Raw genomic sequence first — 15,842 nt, 5'->3', positions numbered from 1 at the left:
GCTTCCCCGCTCCGATACCTGGGAGCTCTGCCGCACGCAGGCACCCCTGGTCCCTCTGTGACCCCGAGGGTCCTGAGACCACACCGTCCCGGGAGGATTCCACCCCCCGCTTAGCCACTGCAGCGACGTCCCTCAGCGGAGCCGACTTCTAAAAGGTCCGATTTTGTGCTCCGCGGCTCTAGCACTTGCCAGAAGCGGCCGACGGAGGCCCCCTCTCCCCCGCCGTCTATCCTCCCGAATATCGCCTCGGATTCACCTCTCCGCACGCCCTACCTTCCAGTAAGTGGTCACTTCTCTGTTCAGAGAGTTGTTGCTACTCTCTTCTTCAATCTCCTGTTGAGTTCGTAGGTGTTCAGAATGGTTTGATCCCTATTCAGCTGAATTCCTGAGACCAGACGAAATCCAGGTCTCCTACTCCTCCGCCATCTTGCTCTATTCTTTTTTTTAAAGAATAAATATTGTGGAGAATCCCAGATAGACGGAGGGGCTGGCCAACTTTGACAAAGCTGCAGAAAGGAGTTGGTGGCCATGGGGCTGGGCAAGTGACTCCATGGCAAGTCTGAACACAGGGGGCAGCATTTGGGGGCACAGTCACCTGTCAGTGTTGTGTGGACCGTCAGTGTTGTGAAGACCATTGTGATGAGCGTCTATCACCCCAGGGGTCGGGGGGGGGTGGTTCTGGCAGGTGTAAGGGCTGGACCTCATTGTGTTGGGAAAAGTCAGCATGTCATAAGGCCACCTTTCCAGAAATTCAGCGAAGGTTCTTTGTTCTTTCCTTTACGTATTGGAGACCATGTCTTTATTGAGGAGGATCTTGCGTTCAGCACAGCCCAGACTGGCTCTCAGTTCACATGGGCAGATTAGGCGCTGGCATGGGTTGCAAGACTACTATAGAATTCTTGACAACACAGTGTGACCCCCAGAAACCATGGCGCCACCATCACCACCTTGTCAGGCTGCCCAAGGCTCTCTGCAGGGACCCCAGGACCTGCTGAGTGTCAGTGCCAGAAAGGACCACCAGAAGCTCTTGCCCTTGACACAGGCTGGATGTCTATGCCCCACCTCTCCAGTCCGAGCAAACAGGAAGATGCACGTGGGGACAGAGTGGGCCAGTCGACACCCACAAAGAGCTCCCACGTCTTTGACACCTTCCACCCTCTCTTTTTGTTTGTTTTTGCTTAGTTCTTTAGAATTTCTCAACCTTTCCAGGCTCCTAAGCTCTTAAGATTTTATTAACAGAATGTCTGAAGGAGATGTTTCCAAAGGTTGTGCTTATACCTTACCTTTTTACCGTCCTTCTATACCATTATCCATAGAACACAGAATCACTTGTGCCCAGCACCCCCACCTTTGGTCCTGTGCATGACTGTCCCTGCATGGGGACTGCGACTCTGGACGATACTCCTGGCATAGCTCCTCAAATGGAGCACCACTCACATCAGTGCTCCCGGATTTCCCACAACAACACATTTGATCAGCAGCCACTACTGTATATAATCCTGGGGGAAAAAAAAAAAAAAAAAGGTGTTTGTGACTCTTCAGAGCCCAGATTCCTGTTGGCTACTAAAACTTGAAGGGAAGAGTGGTTAGTGTTTCTCTTTTTCCCCAAATGAACTTAACTGTCATTTTAACCCAGGGGATTAATAAAAGGCTCTCCAGCATTCTGTTCTAGGGCCTTCAGCTTTCATGGGAAGGGGGACCCTCAGCACACAGATTCTGTTTCTGCAAAGACCCTGATTTGAGCCACTCCTTGCCTCATGGTGTTTGGGGGCAACAGTACCTGCCTTATTTCTCTGAAGACATAGCATTTGTCTTCAGAGACACACATTCTTTGGCTGTTCCCTACCACTCACCCACTCTGTGTCTGCCATAAACCTCACAGTTCAGACCAAAATATCTGCACTTGGAGGCAATCACATCTATGCAGAGGGGCTTCTTAAAGTCATTCTGTGGGCACCGAGCCATGAGGAGTAAAGGAAGTTCCCAGTGCTGCTCTTACCATCTCCTTCTGGGTAACAACATGACCTTTGCTTGTTCTTCTCTTGCCTCTTGGTTCAGAAGGAAGAGTCAAAGCAGAGGTGTGAGAAGCTTGGCTTTGCTCCCTGAATGCACTGATTCTACGTGAACGGGGCAGGACAGCTCAGCCTTGAGGCTAGGATCGAGCAGGACCTGTCCTGACTTTATGTCCAGCTATGGGGTTTGCTAACATGGCTGTACGTAATGGATGATCTCCACTAGGTCAATGTAAAACTGTTTTCTGGTTTGTCATTTTTTAATGTCTATACATTAAAAGATTGACTTAGGAAGAAAAGAATACTGTAATGAGTTCATATTTATACTTTGATTTGAGTCTAGAACCAGAGTTTTACTCATTTATCTCACATCAATCTCTTCTCCCCCTACAGAAAATCCTGGTTGCTGATGAATGAATATAATTATGTATTCACCCATCCCACACTGTAACCTATATCCCACTAGACCATACACACAACAGAGTCTTAGAACAATACCAACACTATCATGAGAAATATGATTATTGAAAACAATTTAAGTATTGTTTTATGACCCTAGGGTATATCCCCTGGACATAAGTAAATTGTTATGCTTTAAAGTTGCTTGAAATAGTTCCTGATTTGTGGTTTGTCACCAACTTGGTAAGTGGTTATGCGTATTGTGTTTTGCTTTCAATGGTTAGGAACTGAAACTCTTGTTTGTTTGATTTATAATGTTACAAAGTGTCTACATGGAGCAGGACACCCCAAATGGCTGGGTAAGGGGCTCAGGACTTTCTTTCCCTAAATATCAGTGATAATACTGGACATAATTTTCTGAATAAACTATTTCAGAATTCTGGAAAATGACCAAAGGCATGCAACAGATTAAGAAATACTTAATTCAAAAGCTGCCTTACCCCCAGCAAGAACAACAGGGTGACCGAACACTAGACTGCCCCCACCCCACCCCTGGCGCAGCGATTCCGGAGGCCGAGAACCTACGGTCTTGCTGTCACCAGAAGAGTAGACCCAATTTGGAACTCCACAGAGAGGGTCCGTGTCCAGGGAGTTTGTAGGAAACGATAGCAGTCAGGCAGAAATCAAAGGTCAACATGACCGCTGCCTACAGCTGCAATTCCAGTTGAGGCAAAGAACAGAGCCACTGAAGTTTCACAGACATCAAGGAAGTGAGTCAGTCATGGTGGACCTCGAGCTCTCACGTATTCCTAGAGGTGTGGAAGGTTGCACACACACTAAGCAGAAAGTGAAGCGTGTCACAGTTCTCTGCTTTTCCCTCGCCAGACATGAAGCTTTTTGCAAACAAAGTAGAAGTCAGGGCAGCTTTATAAGCTGCTTGAATGGTAAACGTGCACTCCGATCCACACATGTCCCCTCAACAAAAGGTGTGAGCCTTACCCCTTTAAGGTGCTGCTAAAACACAAATTTAACCTAATGAATCTGAAGATATAATTGGCTTTATCAAATCATTCATGGATCGGGCAGCATCCCATATAGGAAGGACAGGTGGGAGTGACTCCAAGGAAGGCGGGAAAGAGGAAGAAAGAGAAGAGGGGAGGGAAGGAGGGAGGAGAGGAAGAAGGGAGGAGAGAAAAAGAGATCTTCTTCCAGTGACCACTTTGCAATGTAGACAATGATCTAAAATTTACATTGTACATCTGGAACTAATGTAATGTTATATACCAATTGTCACTTGGATGAAAAAACAAAGTGAGCAGGGCAAACTGCGGGGCAGCCAGAATCCACAGAATTAGTCCAGGCAGGTAATAAAACAAACAAAGCAACTTTATTCAAAGAGCCTCTAACTAGAAACAAAACAAATAACCATCAAAGAGTGGATGAATTAAAAAAAAAAAAAAAAAGGTGGTATATTCATACATGGAATCAATTGAGCAATAAGAAGGAATGTAGGATGACCTAACAACCATACGCTAGGTGGGGAAAAAGCACCTAGATACAAAGAGTACATACAGATGATTGTATTTTAATACAAATATAGAAAAGACAAATCTAAGCTTAATCATATCATTAAGCATACCAGTAGTTTCAAGGATGCCCGGTTGGCGGTTTAGCTGCACATGGGGACAGAGGTATCCGGGTAATGGAATGTGCTGTTTCTTGATTGTGGTATTGCTTACATAGGTGTATACAGTTGTCAAAATGAATGGAACTCCACACTTAAAACAGATATATTTTATTGTAAGTAAATTACATATCTATAAAGTTGATTCAAAAATTCCTAAAAAGAAACAAAATATTGTCCCCAGTCCAAAGGACATAGACAGACTGAAGAAGTAGACTTGGTGCCTCCAGGCAGGTGGGTGCAGCCCTGACTCTTTCCTCGCCCACCAATTTATGAGGGTGTATGCCTGTCTTGTGTTTAGTGCTCGACAAGTATTACTTGAATTAGTGAATGAAACTTAAAGGAAAAGAACTCCAGACAGGTGTCTGAGATAACACTACCCTTTGAGAGGTTTGTTTTCCATATACATCCCTTGCCTTGGTCCCGTCCTTATCCTGAGGACCAGCTCTCTTGTTCCTTTTTATTAACCATTCAGCGACACGTCTGCCCCACTGCCCTGCAGACGTTGCCTGCTCACTGTTTCTCTCTCCATGTTTAGAATAAGTTGGAGAAGCATGGCTCATTGTATTTATAAAGTAAGTATGGCAGGGGGCAAAGTTGCATTTTTCCTTAAGAGTTAGGGAGAAAACGAGGGAGCTAAAGGCATGTGGGCTTTCCGGGCCAAACAAGAAACACTGGAACAAGAAGGGAAACGTCAATCCTTCAAATACTACAACCAGGTCAGGAATGAACATTATGAAGAAAGACTATCAACATGACAGTGGATCTAACTTGGATATGGTTTGTTTAGGTTTGATTTTCACTGAGCATGTATTATACGCAGGAAACGCACCTTCGTCATGATCATTGTCCCAAAGGAGCTTGCACACTGGAAGGGGAAGAAAGACCTGGGTAACTGCGTGCAGGGTAGAAGTGAGGTGCACATATAGCAGAGTTGAAGGGCTTCCCGCCCATGGATCAGGGAACACCCTGGAGGATGAGAATCAGAATGGACTTCAAAAGTAGAGGACTATTGAACAGATGGAGATTACAAGGAAGGGATTCCATACAGAGTTACAGAACTAAATTAGTTTATGGGAACAATGATTATAAAGCAGAAACAAGAAAAAAATTAAATAGAGGGCAGAAAGAATGGTATCATCACTCTGTGGTCCTAGGTTCCCTGGGCCACTGGGGAAGGTGTGATGAGGCAGCTCACGGGATGTCTTGATAGGAGCTGTGGAAAAGAAATGGGAGATACTGGGTGCATTGGAGGTGGTAAGTGAGGATGAGGGGAGTGTCGGGAGACAGAAGCTAAGAGAGATAAAAATGGAATGTGAAATAAGATACTGGGAAGAAAGGAGGAAACACAAAGAACTTACCAGCGCTTCTTAAACCACAATGCAAGGACTATCAGAAGAATGAGGGGCACTATCACGGCCAACAGGATCAAGTACAAGGAAAGGTGGTGTCCTGTGGGTATTGGAGAGACACACCGATGTCATTTTCCACCCACTGTCAGTTCTACTCTGTCCACTGATTTTCCCCCCACGTCAACATACGCATTGGGTATGAGGGCCATCTTCAACCCACCTTGTCACGGTATTCTCACACCTGCTCAGGGAAGGGCACCTCATCTCTCCCTAAGTCTCTTACATCTGAGTGCCCTTTGTGTCCCATCGTTCCATCCCTACATTCTTGAAGTCACTTGTATTCATTCCTTCCTGATACCGTGCTCACGTAATTCTGGTGTCATGAAACCTTCCTCTGCCCTAATCTCTAGGCTCAACAACCACCTTCGCACACCTACAGACCCCATCTTACTCACCCCAGTAGAGAATGATGTCCTGGTTTCCTAGACTGCTGTGTCTCACCCGGCAGGACAGGCCGGCCGCCTCCTCAGCCTCCATGTCCAGGGTCACTCGGAGATACCACGTCCCATCAGCATGGGGCAGGACGTCGCCTCGCTGGGTGCCCCGCTGCTCCTGCTCACCCCGCATCCACATCACCCACACAGGCTTTGGGTAGAACCCAGAGACGTGGCACACCAGCAGCAGACGGCCGGGACCGGGACTGGGGCCAGCGGACAGCCAGGCCTCAGGCTTCACTGCAGAGGGCATGAGAGGTATTCAGATGGGGACCCTAACACAACAGCTTAGGGGTCTTTAACCACATCCATATGCATGTATTAGCTTCCTTTGGGAAAGGAAGATAACAAAGCAAACCCTATCTGTCTTGAATTCTTCCTTGTCCCGACTTTGAAAGGGATGGTGGGAAGGGGCAAGACTTGTATGGAAAAATCTTAGAGGAGGGGGCTGCACCAACCTTGCCTCTTATAATCCACCTTCGCAGCATCGAAGAGACCCAAGGCAAACCGGGGACAGGTGTTTGTGACGAGCCTGTGCACGGTTTCCTTGATGCCTTCGTACTGGTTCAGGAGATCACAGACACTCTGGGCTCTGCTGTCACCCTCTGGAGCTGGCACCCATGACAGGTTTTGGAAACTCAGGAAATCTGATCCTTCATAAGCTGCCTGTAAGAAGCCTTTTTCAATGTCACTAGAATGTAGCTCACAGCCAGCTCTCACCTGTACTTCAAAAGGATCTAGGAAGAAGGAAGAAAAAAAAGAAATAGAGATTTGTGAAAAAATATGAGAGAAACAATATAAGAACTTTATAAAAAAGTGGATCAAGAGGATGAGCCTGGGTGGCTCAGTCATTAAGCGTCTGCCTTCGGCCCAGTGTCCTGGGATTGAGCCCCGTGTCAGGCTCCCTGCTCAGCGGAGGACCTGCTTCTCTCTCTCCCTCTGCCTGCCACTCCCCCTGCTCATGCTCTCTCTCTATCTCCCTGTCAAATAAATAAAAATAAAATCTTTAAAAAAAAAGTGGAGCAAGAAAATTTTATAGGGGTGTGGGAGTAAGCTAAAGAAGTGTTTGACCAGGAATAAGGAAGAGAATTGATGGGACGGGGAAGGGGCCATAAGGGATACATGCCAAGAATCAAGAATTTGACTTGAAGAAGTCGGGGAAATGACAGGTGAGTCACAGGTTGGAGGGGGAGGGCGCCGGGTAGGAGCCCATGTGAAGGAGCTGCAATTACAGCTCTCCAGGGCACATGACACAGGCCATAATGGTTGTTGGGTTGTGGACGTAGACCTTGGGTCCAGAACGATATGAGGATGTTTCCCAGAAACAGAAGAACCTTCTGAGGGATTCCCTTAATGGAGTAGATTGAACTTACATCCAAAGTGCAGTTGACTGGCATATTCTTCAGTCTCCCGAGTTAATCCAATGAAGTAGACACGGAATAGCAGCTCCAGATCTATCAGCTCCTCGTCGCTGAAGTTGCCCTTAGACCAGGTGTGCAGGAAAATGATCGTGCCAGACTCGCTCTCCCAGCCATGAGTCTGCACATCACCCAGCCAACCTGAGCCTCGATGTTGTGCCCAGGAGTGGTTGGCAAAGGACGAGATCTGGATGACATGGAACGAGATGTGTTCCTCGGTGGCTGAGGGTAGTGGAGGGTCAGGTAGTTGAAGGGAAAAAGGAGGCAAGCAGGAAGGAGAAGATGGAAAGTGAAGCAGTTACGAGAGAGATGAGAGACAGAGAGAGAGAGAGAAGGAGGGAAGAAGAGAGAGAGGGAGAGACAGAGAGACAGAGACAAAGAGGGAAGGAGGGGGAAAAAGACAGGAAGAGAGAGAGAGGGAGAGAGAGGGACAGAGAGAGAAGAAATGAGAGAAGGGGGAGGGAGAGGGACAAGTTATGACCAGGTTAGTGACGGCATTTCCCTCACCTGGGGCCCATACTCACCACTATCCTTTCAAAGGGTGAGCCTTACCAGGAGACAGGAGCCCTCGGGGCGTGAGCACTCCGGTGACCTGAGAATCCTGATCTGTCTAGGGAAAGGGAGCACGCCCTGCCCGGATCAGGGCTGGGCAGCCGGCAGAGCTCTTACCTCCGGCACTGTCACCCCTCGGGAGAAGAGCAGCCAGCAGGACGAGTTCCAGAGACAGCATGTCACTTGCAGATGTTTCTCAACTTCCCTCCGTTCTCAGAAAACCTGCCCTTCAGTGTTTCTGGTCTGACTTCCTTCTTCCACCAAAAAGCCGTGCTCCCCACCAACTGCTAATTGAAACAAAAGACGATCTGCTCCTCCTTCAAACTCCAGCCTCCTATTCGTGCTCTCGTTTCCCCTCCAGCTCGGACCAAGACTGTCCTTCTGCCTGGCTTCCTGCTGCTCTCCTCGTCCTCAGCCTCCCCCTGCTGGATTCCCTCCTGGAAGTTGTGTGCGACAGTGGAAGGTCTCCTTACCTCTTGGAGACTTGTGTCTCACCACTACAACAAAAAACAGAAACTGCATGGTGTCGTCAAGCCTATCTCACCCTGTCTCCTTCCACCTGTCTCCTTCCCCGAGTCTCGCTGGCTCCTTTGTAAATGGGAGGATTTGCATTCTCACGTCTGCTGCCACCTCCGCAGGCACCTGCATAAACCGTAGCTGGTTCACCACTATCCTTAGAGATGAAAGTGTAGCCACCCCAGAGTACATAGGACTATCAACAATACAAAGTATATGCCCTCCTCTTGAGTTTAATTTGTGTATTCCCTCACCAAAAAGTCCCTCAACACATGCTTGGCACCAAGTATCTTAGTAGGTATGTGAACATACAGAGATGGACGAGTGTATTTAAACCAAGAATTGAAATACATTGTGATAATTGCTGTTTCAGTGTCTAGCATCCCAGACACAAGGACAACATTCTCCAGGGAGGCATTCTGATCGCCTGGCCCCTGGAGTGTCCATGACTTGAAGTCTTGAGTGGAAGCTGTGCTTTTCAACCTGAGGGTGTGGTGGCAACGCGTACAGGGATGGATTGGGGGGAGGAGGGGTCAGAGGTGCAGCTTTTCACGGAGACACAGGCAAGGGAAGGCTTTGAACGTTCTCATTGACGGTAAGTGTGATCTGATGCAAATACATTGTCAAAAAAGAGTGGCGTTTGTTCATGTTCAAAAATATGTACGTCGCCCGTTTTGAGAAGTGCCTGGTGATTTGTTGATGGTTCTGACTGGTGAACTGTGTGAATACATGAGTTCCGATCTTTCAAAGACCCAAGCCATACGTTATTATAGTGCCCGTTAATAACTTCCAGAACTCACTGAGTGCAGGGGACACTTACTTAAATCCCGTTTGCAGCCATTTCTCTTTCACATTTGTCAGCATTAATAATGAGGCTGGAGGTCACAGTCAGTGAGCTCTTTCTATTACCCCTACAGATACGAGGCGATTTCTATGTGCCACAAACTCCTCCAAGAACCACCAACCATGATTTCAGCCCCACCCAGATCTTGCACACGCCCCATCATTGCCCGAACCTTCTTGTCAATGGCAACCTCCGGTGTTAGGAAGCCACAGCCCACACGATGCTGTATGGTTATCACAGTCCCCTGTAGGAAACACACATCCCTCCTGTGTGGTGCTGCAGACATAGGCCACCTACAGGGCTCTGAGCACCTGGCTTTGCAGAGCTTTGGGAGAGCCGCCGCCTCGGATGGCAGCCCCGAGACAGAGGCCGCGTGTGGTGTGCTGGTGTCAGAAAGCAAGCCTCTAAGATTCTCAAGTTTACTTACAACTGCAACCCAACCCAGCCATACTGGTTAGTATTATAGAGCCTGTAGAACCGGGTAACTAGCATTCTCTCCCCTCCTAAACTCAGAACCAAATGAGATAGAGATGTAAAGCATAAGATTATCAATCAAATTATCAGCTTCACTTCTGATAAAACTTCTAGAGAATTTCTGTTACATGTGTAATCCAAGTAATTTTGCTGTCATTGAACTCCAAATGAAGTGGTCTTATTGTTATAAACTGATTATTTGTGTCCCTCACCCCCCACCAAAATTCATGCATGGAAGCCTTAACAGCACCTCCTGCCCTGTGTGGTTCTGTTTGAAGATGGGAACTCTAGGAAGTAATTGTGGTTACAGGAGATACTAACAGGGGGCCTTACAAGAAGAGATGACGGAGAAGGAGCTCTCTGTCTCCCTCTCTCCCTGTCCCCAGGCACCAAGGAAAGGTCATGTGAGGAGATACTGAGAAGGCAGCTGTCTACAAGCCAGGGAGAGAAAATTCACTGGAAATCAAATTGTCTTGCACTTCTAGTCTCAACATCTTGGAGAAGGTGACCATGGGGTTAGGCCTGCTCTGCCAGAGCCCACACAGGCTGGAGGAAACCAGGACAACCCTCTGGGCATGGGAAGAAGGTGTAGAGACCTACTTTTTACCCGGTTTCTCTCCTGGACTCACCCGTGATGCAATCCATGTGATTGCCACAGGAAAGAATACGGAGTAATGAAGGAAAGGAGAAGTATGTGGGGAAATTCAGCCTCAGGGGAATGAGAAGAGCAGGTACACCAGGTTCACCTCTGTGGGTGATGCTTGCCCCTCAGAGAGAGAGCTCTCCTCAGCTCCCCACTGTGAGCCCAGCTCACATGGTCTCACCCCTGCTCTGCCATCCGCTCCCTACCAAACCTCACCCTCTGACCACTTCCCTGTTTGAGAAATCTCACTGCCTCCCACAACCACATGGCTTTTTACTGCCCCTTTCATTTCCCCATGAACACGCCTTCAGGTTATTCTCCCCTGCCTGGCTCCCAGCAGCAGCCCTGTCTCTGTTTTGTGTCTTCCACAGGCCCCCCCATCCACAGCACCGAGGGCAGGATAAGCCCCACAGGGCACCTGCAGAATGCACTGGCTGCAGCTGGTCTCTATCCCCCACCGTGACACCTCTGATGGAGAGAACCAGATGTTCTCTAATCTGGTTTCAACTTTAACATTGTCTGACTTGGTCTGTGTTCACATTCATTTTTATTTATAGAGGTTTTTCTTTCTCTCTTTTCTGGGTCTCATTTCTCACTTTTCTATCTTGTGTAAACATTGTTCTCTGTTCACCCTTCATCTGAGCTCCCAGCACCTCCTCTCTTCATCCCCTCTCCTGCTTATCTCCTCGTCCATCCATTCAAAGACCTGCCACTACCTTGGCTAAAATATGAAAACTACAACACTGCCTTATCACTTGACCCTTAGATTTCTGTGTGTAATTATATATGAACGGTACTATTTTTTTTTTGCCAGACAGAAGGCAGATATTTTTGTAAGAGTGAGGCTTGCATGATCAATTTTTATAGTCCCACACTCTATGCAAAGACTGACTTTACATCATAAGATTTAGAGTCGAAATTTAAAAAATGCAAACTTTGTTTGCATCGATGACTCTCTTCTTATTGACCTCACCACTTCATTTTTCTTTAAAAAAAAAAAAATCCCTTAATCCTTTGAAGCTTACAAGGAATTAAGTACATTGAACTGGGATTCTAATATCATCCTGCACTTGGTATTAATTTTACTAAAATATCGTGCCAAACTAAGGCTAAGGATATCAATTTAAAGGATATTTTTGAAAGTACACATTTGACTTTTATTTTATTAAAAATTCAAATTAGCACTACCTTTAAAAAGATAGCATATCTCTGCCTCGTGAACACTCTGGAAGGGGACAGTTCAGGGCTGTGCCATTCTGTTGCATCCGGGACTTGGTGGCCAGCTTCCTCTTTGGTTTTGGGGGTTTTTGAATGTTTCGTTTTGCTTTGTTTTGTCCTGTTATGGTCTTTACCGCACTTGGTCCTTGTTCTGAAAGTCACCCCATACTCCGAGGTGGTTGCTAGAGGTCCTTCCTTCAAGCCCACGGTCCGACCAGTGGTCATGAGAAGGGACGAGACTGAGCACACCCACCTGCAGCTGCTTTGGTTCCACGTCCCTGCAGTTGTATGTCCATGGGTCAGACCGCAGACACACACCCACACCAGCTCACAGGGGGTTTAAGGAAGCAGCTTCGATTCAGCCCAACTAATAAATGGGGCTTGATTTATTCTAGAGGAAGCAGAAAATAGACTCTGGAGACAACCAGCGGTCTCTGCCACGGAGCCCCATTGGACAATTCATCTGCCCACGGAGGCACATGGGTAGATGGTTCGCGAGCAGTTTCACGTGAATAAGGTAACCGCTAATAACACTGCTCAAAGCTCAAACACCATGGGTGCTTTTCTCAGGATACTTTGTACCCAAATTAGGGCTCATACCTGTTCCTGCCTAAAGTCGCATCCAGCGTTCTTGTTGAAGTAGTATTGGTCATGCACTGGGAACATAATTAAGCCCCCAAGTGCCTCTGTCTTAAAGTAGCACCAAAATTTTACCTCAGGAAGAATCTTGGTACTCCCTGGAGATGCTGTCAGCCTGCAGGGAGCAAATCTGAGATTCAAGTGACAGTCTTTGAATAGATCTCCAAAAGCCGTGAGAGATGTCCAGTTGCCAATCCCACCCATAACTCAACTGATTACTGGCTACTGCTCTGCACATAACAGATGATATAAAATTGTGGTACATGACATGTATGTCAGAGCATGGAGTCTCAATATCACTGCTGCTCAAGACTCATGAAATCTGTTCAATACAGACAATATGCTCATTCCTACAGAGAGTGCCAAATCAACCCTTGAGCTTGCCAGAAAGTGGGAGAGATGCATACCCGGCTCAATCCTGTTGTGTTGTATAGACTTGCTTTCTTATTTTTCATGTAGGCTGATATAATCACTTTATTTAAGAGACTGAAGCAGGCCTAGGAAACTCATGAAACTGATGGAACAAATTTTCCTGAGAACGTCGTTCACAGCACTACATAGTTTCTTCCTTCTAAGAACTGATGGGAGAAATTTCTTTGTGGCCTGAGGACCAGGAAGAGCTGTACTTTTTCCAAATGACTTACCTGACTGTATCTTTCTAGACCCTTCTAGACCCTGTCTCAGTCACCTCCGAGCCCTCTCATAATTGACAACCCACATACAGTCAATGTTTAGAGCGTCATGATGCTTTTCAAAATTTACCCCATTCTTGGCTTCATCTTTCTTTACCAGCCACATATTCCCTTGGGCTCTATCCCTGTATTATTATTGATAAACTTAGTCTTACATGCATGGTTTTGTAAGTCATGTCAATGACAAGCTAACAAGTTACTGTGAACTCAAGCCTGGGTTTGTAAGGTGCTTGATTTGGGGGGCTTCCAATGTTTTAGGAACAAGGACACAGAAGCTTTGTTTTAATCTGCACTGCCACCCAGAGGTAAAATATAGAAATTTATCCCAACCTGTAGCCTTTGGTGATTATAAAAACCCTGACATTTTCAACCAGAGGGTTTTGATGTTGCACATATTTTGATACTCTGCTTAGAAATCGAAATATTTTATACAATATTGTATATTTTATGGGGTTTTTTTCCTAGTGTTTTACCCCTGGTGCAATCCATTATCCCAATTCAGTCTTTTTATTCTATAGAACCTAATCTAAAAACATTTTCCGGTATTAGTTTTGCTCTGTTGTGTTTTGAGTGTAGAATCTTAAGTGCAGACGATTGAACTAATCCTTCTCCAACTGTGGCTCCCGGTCGTCACTTGGCCTGGACAGACTTCCTCTGTACACTTCCTCGTGTTCATCCCGTTCCCTTCTGCTCGCCACACTCTCCTGTACTGATGTGCTATCCTTCTGTTTCTGTGTTCTTGGAAAATGTGGTGCTTTCATGTACACAACGTCAGTTTCCACAAAAGGTATTATGCCGTATGCTCCATTTACTAACATATCTCACTGAGCACTGTCTTAAAGACCTCCCCGTAGTGCTCTGTGTATATACATATTTTAATTTTAGAATTCCAAATACTTCTCTCAATTTTCCACCATTAATTTTATTCAGTTTATACTTGGTTAATAAGAAAGCCTTCATTTTGCAAAGTAAAATTCAACAGCTTTTATTTTTTAATTTTTTTTCCCAAAAAGTCCACCCACTTTATACATTTTGTGGTACCGAAGCAACAATATGCAAAATAGTGGAACAGTCTGTGTTGCCTCCCACTCCTCCTGGACATGCCCATTCCTGTTCCCTAAGGGTGGAGAGCCCAGGACCCTTGACTGGCAGGACCTGACTTAGTTCCTGGCCCCTGTAACTGGAGCGGAGTATGTGTATATGGGAGGTGGGTGAACAACCACCATAGACCATTTTTCTCCAAGGCTCTGCCATTTCCAATCTGGGAATTTAGTTTAAGAAATAATTCCCCACCAATGGGTCATGAAAATATTCTGCTTTGTTATATGCTACTAATTTTGTAGTGTTGTCTTTTGCATGTACGACTTTATTCCATTGTCAATAAGTCTTTGCTCTACTCTTTCAAAAATGACTTAGATATTTGTAGTCATTTATTCTACTACATAATATAAAAAAATAAGCTTACCATGTACCTTCGGAAATCCAACTGAAATTTTAATCAGGAATTTACTGAAGTTATAGAATAATTTTTTATAAATAACTCCATTTATGTAACTCTAATTAATTAGAGATACTTTTATGATCTTTAATAGTTTTTATAATTTCTCTGTAGAATTCTTTCATATTCTTTCTTTAGCTAATTCTTAGTTATTTTATAGATTTTGTTGTTATCATAAATGATATCTAATTTTATCTTACTTGCTCTTTTTGCTAGTATTAAAAAGTGCTGTTGATTTTTTAATATTTATTTTGCGCCTAAAGAACTTGCTACATTTTGGGGCACCTGGGCGGTTCAGCCAGTTAAGCATCCAACTCTTGGTTTTGGCTCAGGTCATGATCTCAGGGTCCCGGGACTGAGCCCTGCATCGGGCTCCCTGCTCAATGCAGAGTCTGTTTGTCTCTCTCCCCACCACTCCTTGCTTGCACTCTCTGTCTCTCTGTCTCTCTGTCTCTCTCTCTCTCTCTCTCTCTCAAATAAATAAATAAATAAATAAGATCTTTTTTAAAAAAAACGAACTTGCTACATTTTTATGTTAGGTCTAATTGTTTGCTTTTACTACACTATTTTCTAGGTAGAAATCATATTATCTTAAAAAAAAAGATACTTATTCTCTTGAAATCCTTACAATTTTTATTTACATGTTAAATTTTTATCTAGATAAGTTCCTGAACTCTCTTATTACTCCCAATATTTAACTTTTTATTTTCTTATATATAATCATATGATATGCATTAATAATAATATTTTCTTTAATTTCTATTTTCATGCCTCCTTATTTGCCTTGCCTTGCTGGATTAAGAAGGGCTTGTAGTATTCTACAGAGGATTGAGGATTCCAGTGGGTCAGCATCTTGTCCTTGATTCACTGGAATGTTTTTCAACCTTTAGAATCAAATATGTGTCATACAGGCTGTTTGCAGCTACGTTTCCCTCTATTCTGGGTCGGCAGGTTTTATCAGAGGTGACATTTAAATACATCAAATGCCTTTTTCTGTACCTCTGGAGATGATTATATGCCTTTATTTTCTTAATCTGTTAAAGGGATACTATTAAAAGATTTTTGATGGTAAACAGTCCTTGCATTCTATGGATAATCCCACTTCATCTGGTGCTGGTTTCTGTTTGCAAATACCTAATTTCCCTGTAAGTATGCAAAAATGAGGTGAGCAGATAGTCACTATTTTAATAATTGTTTTATTTTTTTTTCTGGGAAAAGCCTTGCTGGCTTTGGTGTCATGATGATTTTGCATTGGACAATTAGTTGGGATTCTTTCCTATCCTTTTCTCTGCCTGGAACAAAGCATCTGGAGTGTAATTACCTGCTGCACCTCTAGTTTGTACCTAGGACCCTGTGCAACTAGCAGGAACTCTGACCCTCTCTCCTATTCCTTAGCAAGCATGGTGC

At 45.1% G+C, this 15,842-nt stretch overlaps 1 protein-coding gene across 1 annotated transcript; it reads right to left on the bottom strand.

Annotated features, from left to right (window-relative positions):
• Positions 1–4,190: 4,190 nt before the first annotated feature.
• LOC112814857 (T-cell surface glycoprotein CD1c) lies at positions 4,191–8,575 on the bottom strand. Its single transcript, XM_025860573.2, has 6 exons — positions 8,029–8,575; positions 7,315–7,581; positions 6,400–6,678; positions 5,903–6,181; positions 5,457–5,547; positions 4,191–5,311 (listed from the first exon to the last, which is right to left on the bottom strand). Exons 1-6 carry the CDS (start codon positions 8,087–8,089, stop codon positions 5,290–5,292), a joined length of 999 nt encoding a protein of 332 aa, XP_025716358.1. The 5' UTR covers positions 8,090–8,575; the 3' UTR covers positions 4,191–5,289.
• Between the last annotated feature and the right edge of the window lie 7,267 nt (positions 8,576–15,842).

The sequence above is a fragment of the Callorhinus ursinus genome, unplaced genomic scaffold, assembly GCF_003265705.2.
Source record: "Callorhinus ursinus isolate GAN/ISIS: 27379988/994484 unplaced genomic scaffold, GSC_fseal_2.0 scaffold88, whole genome shotgun sequence".
NCBI lineage: Eukaryota > Metazoa > Chordata > Mammalia > Carnivora > Otariidae > Callorhinus > Callorhinus ursinus.
The sequence above is the reverse complement of the archived record's forward strand: the minus strand, read 5'-3'. Positions and strand labels throughout refer to the sequence as shown.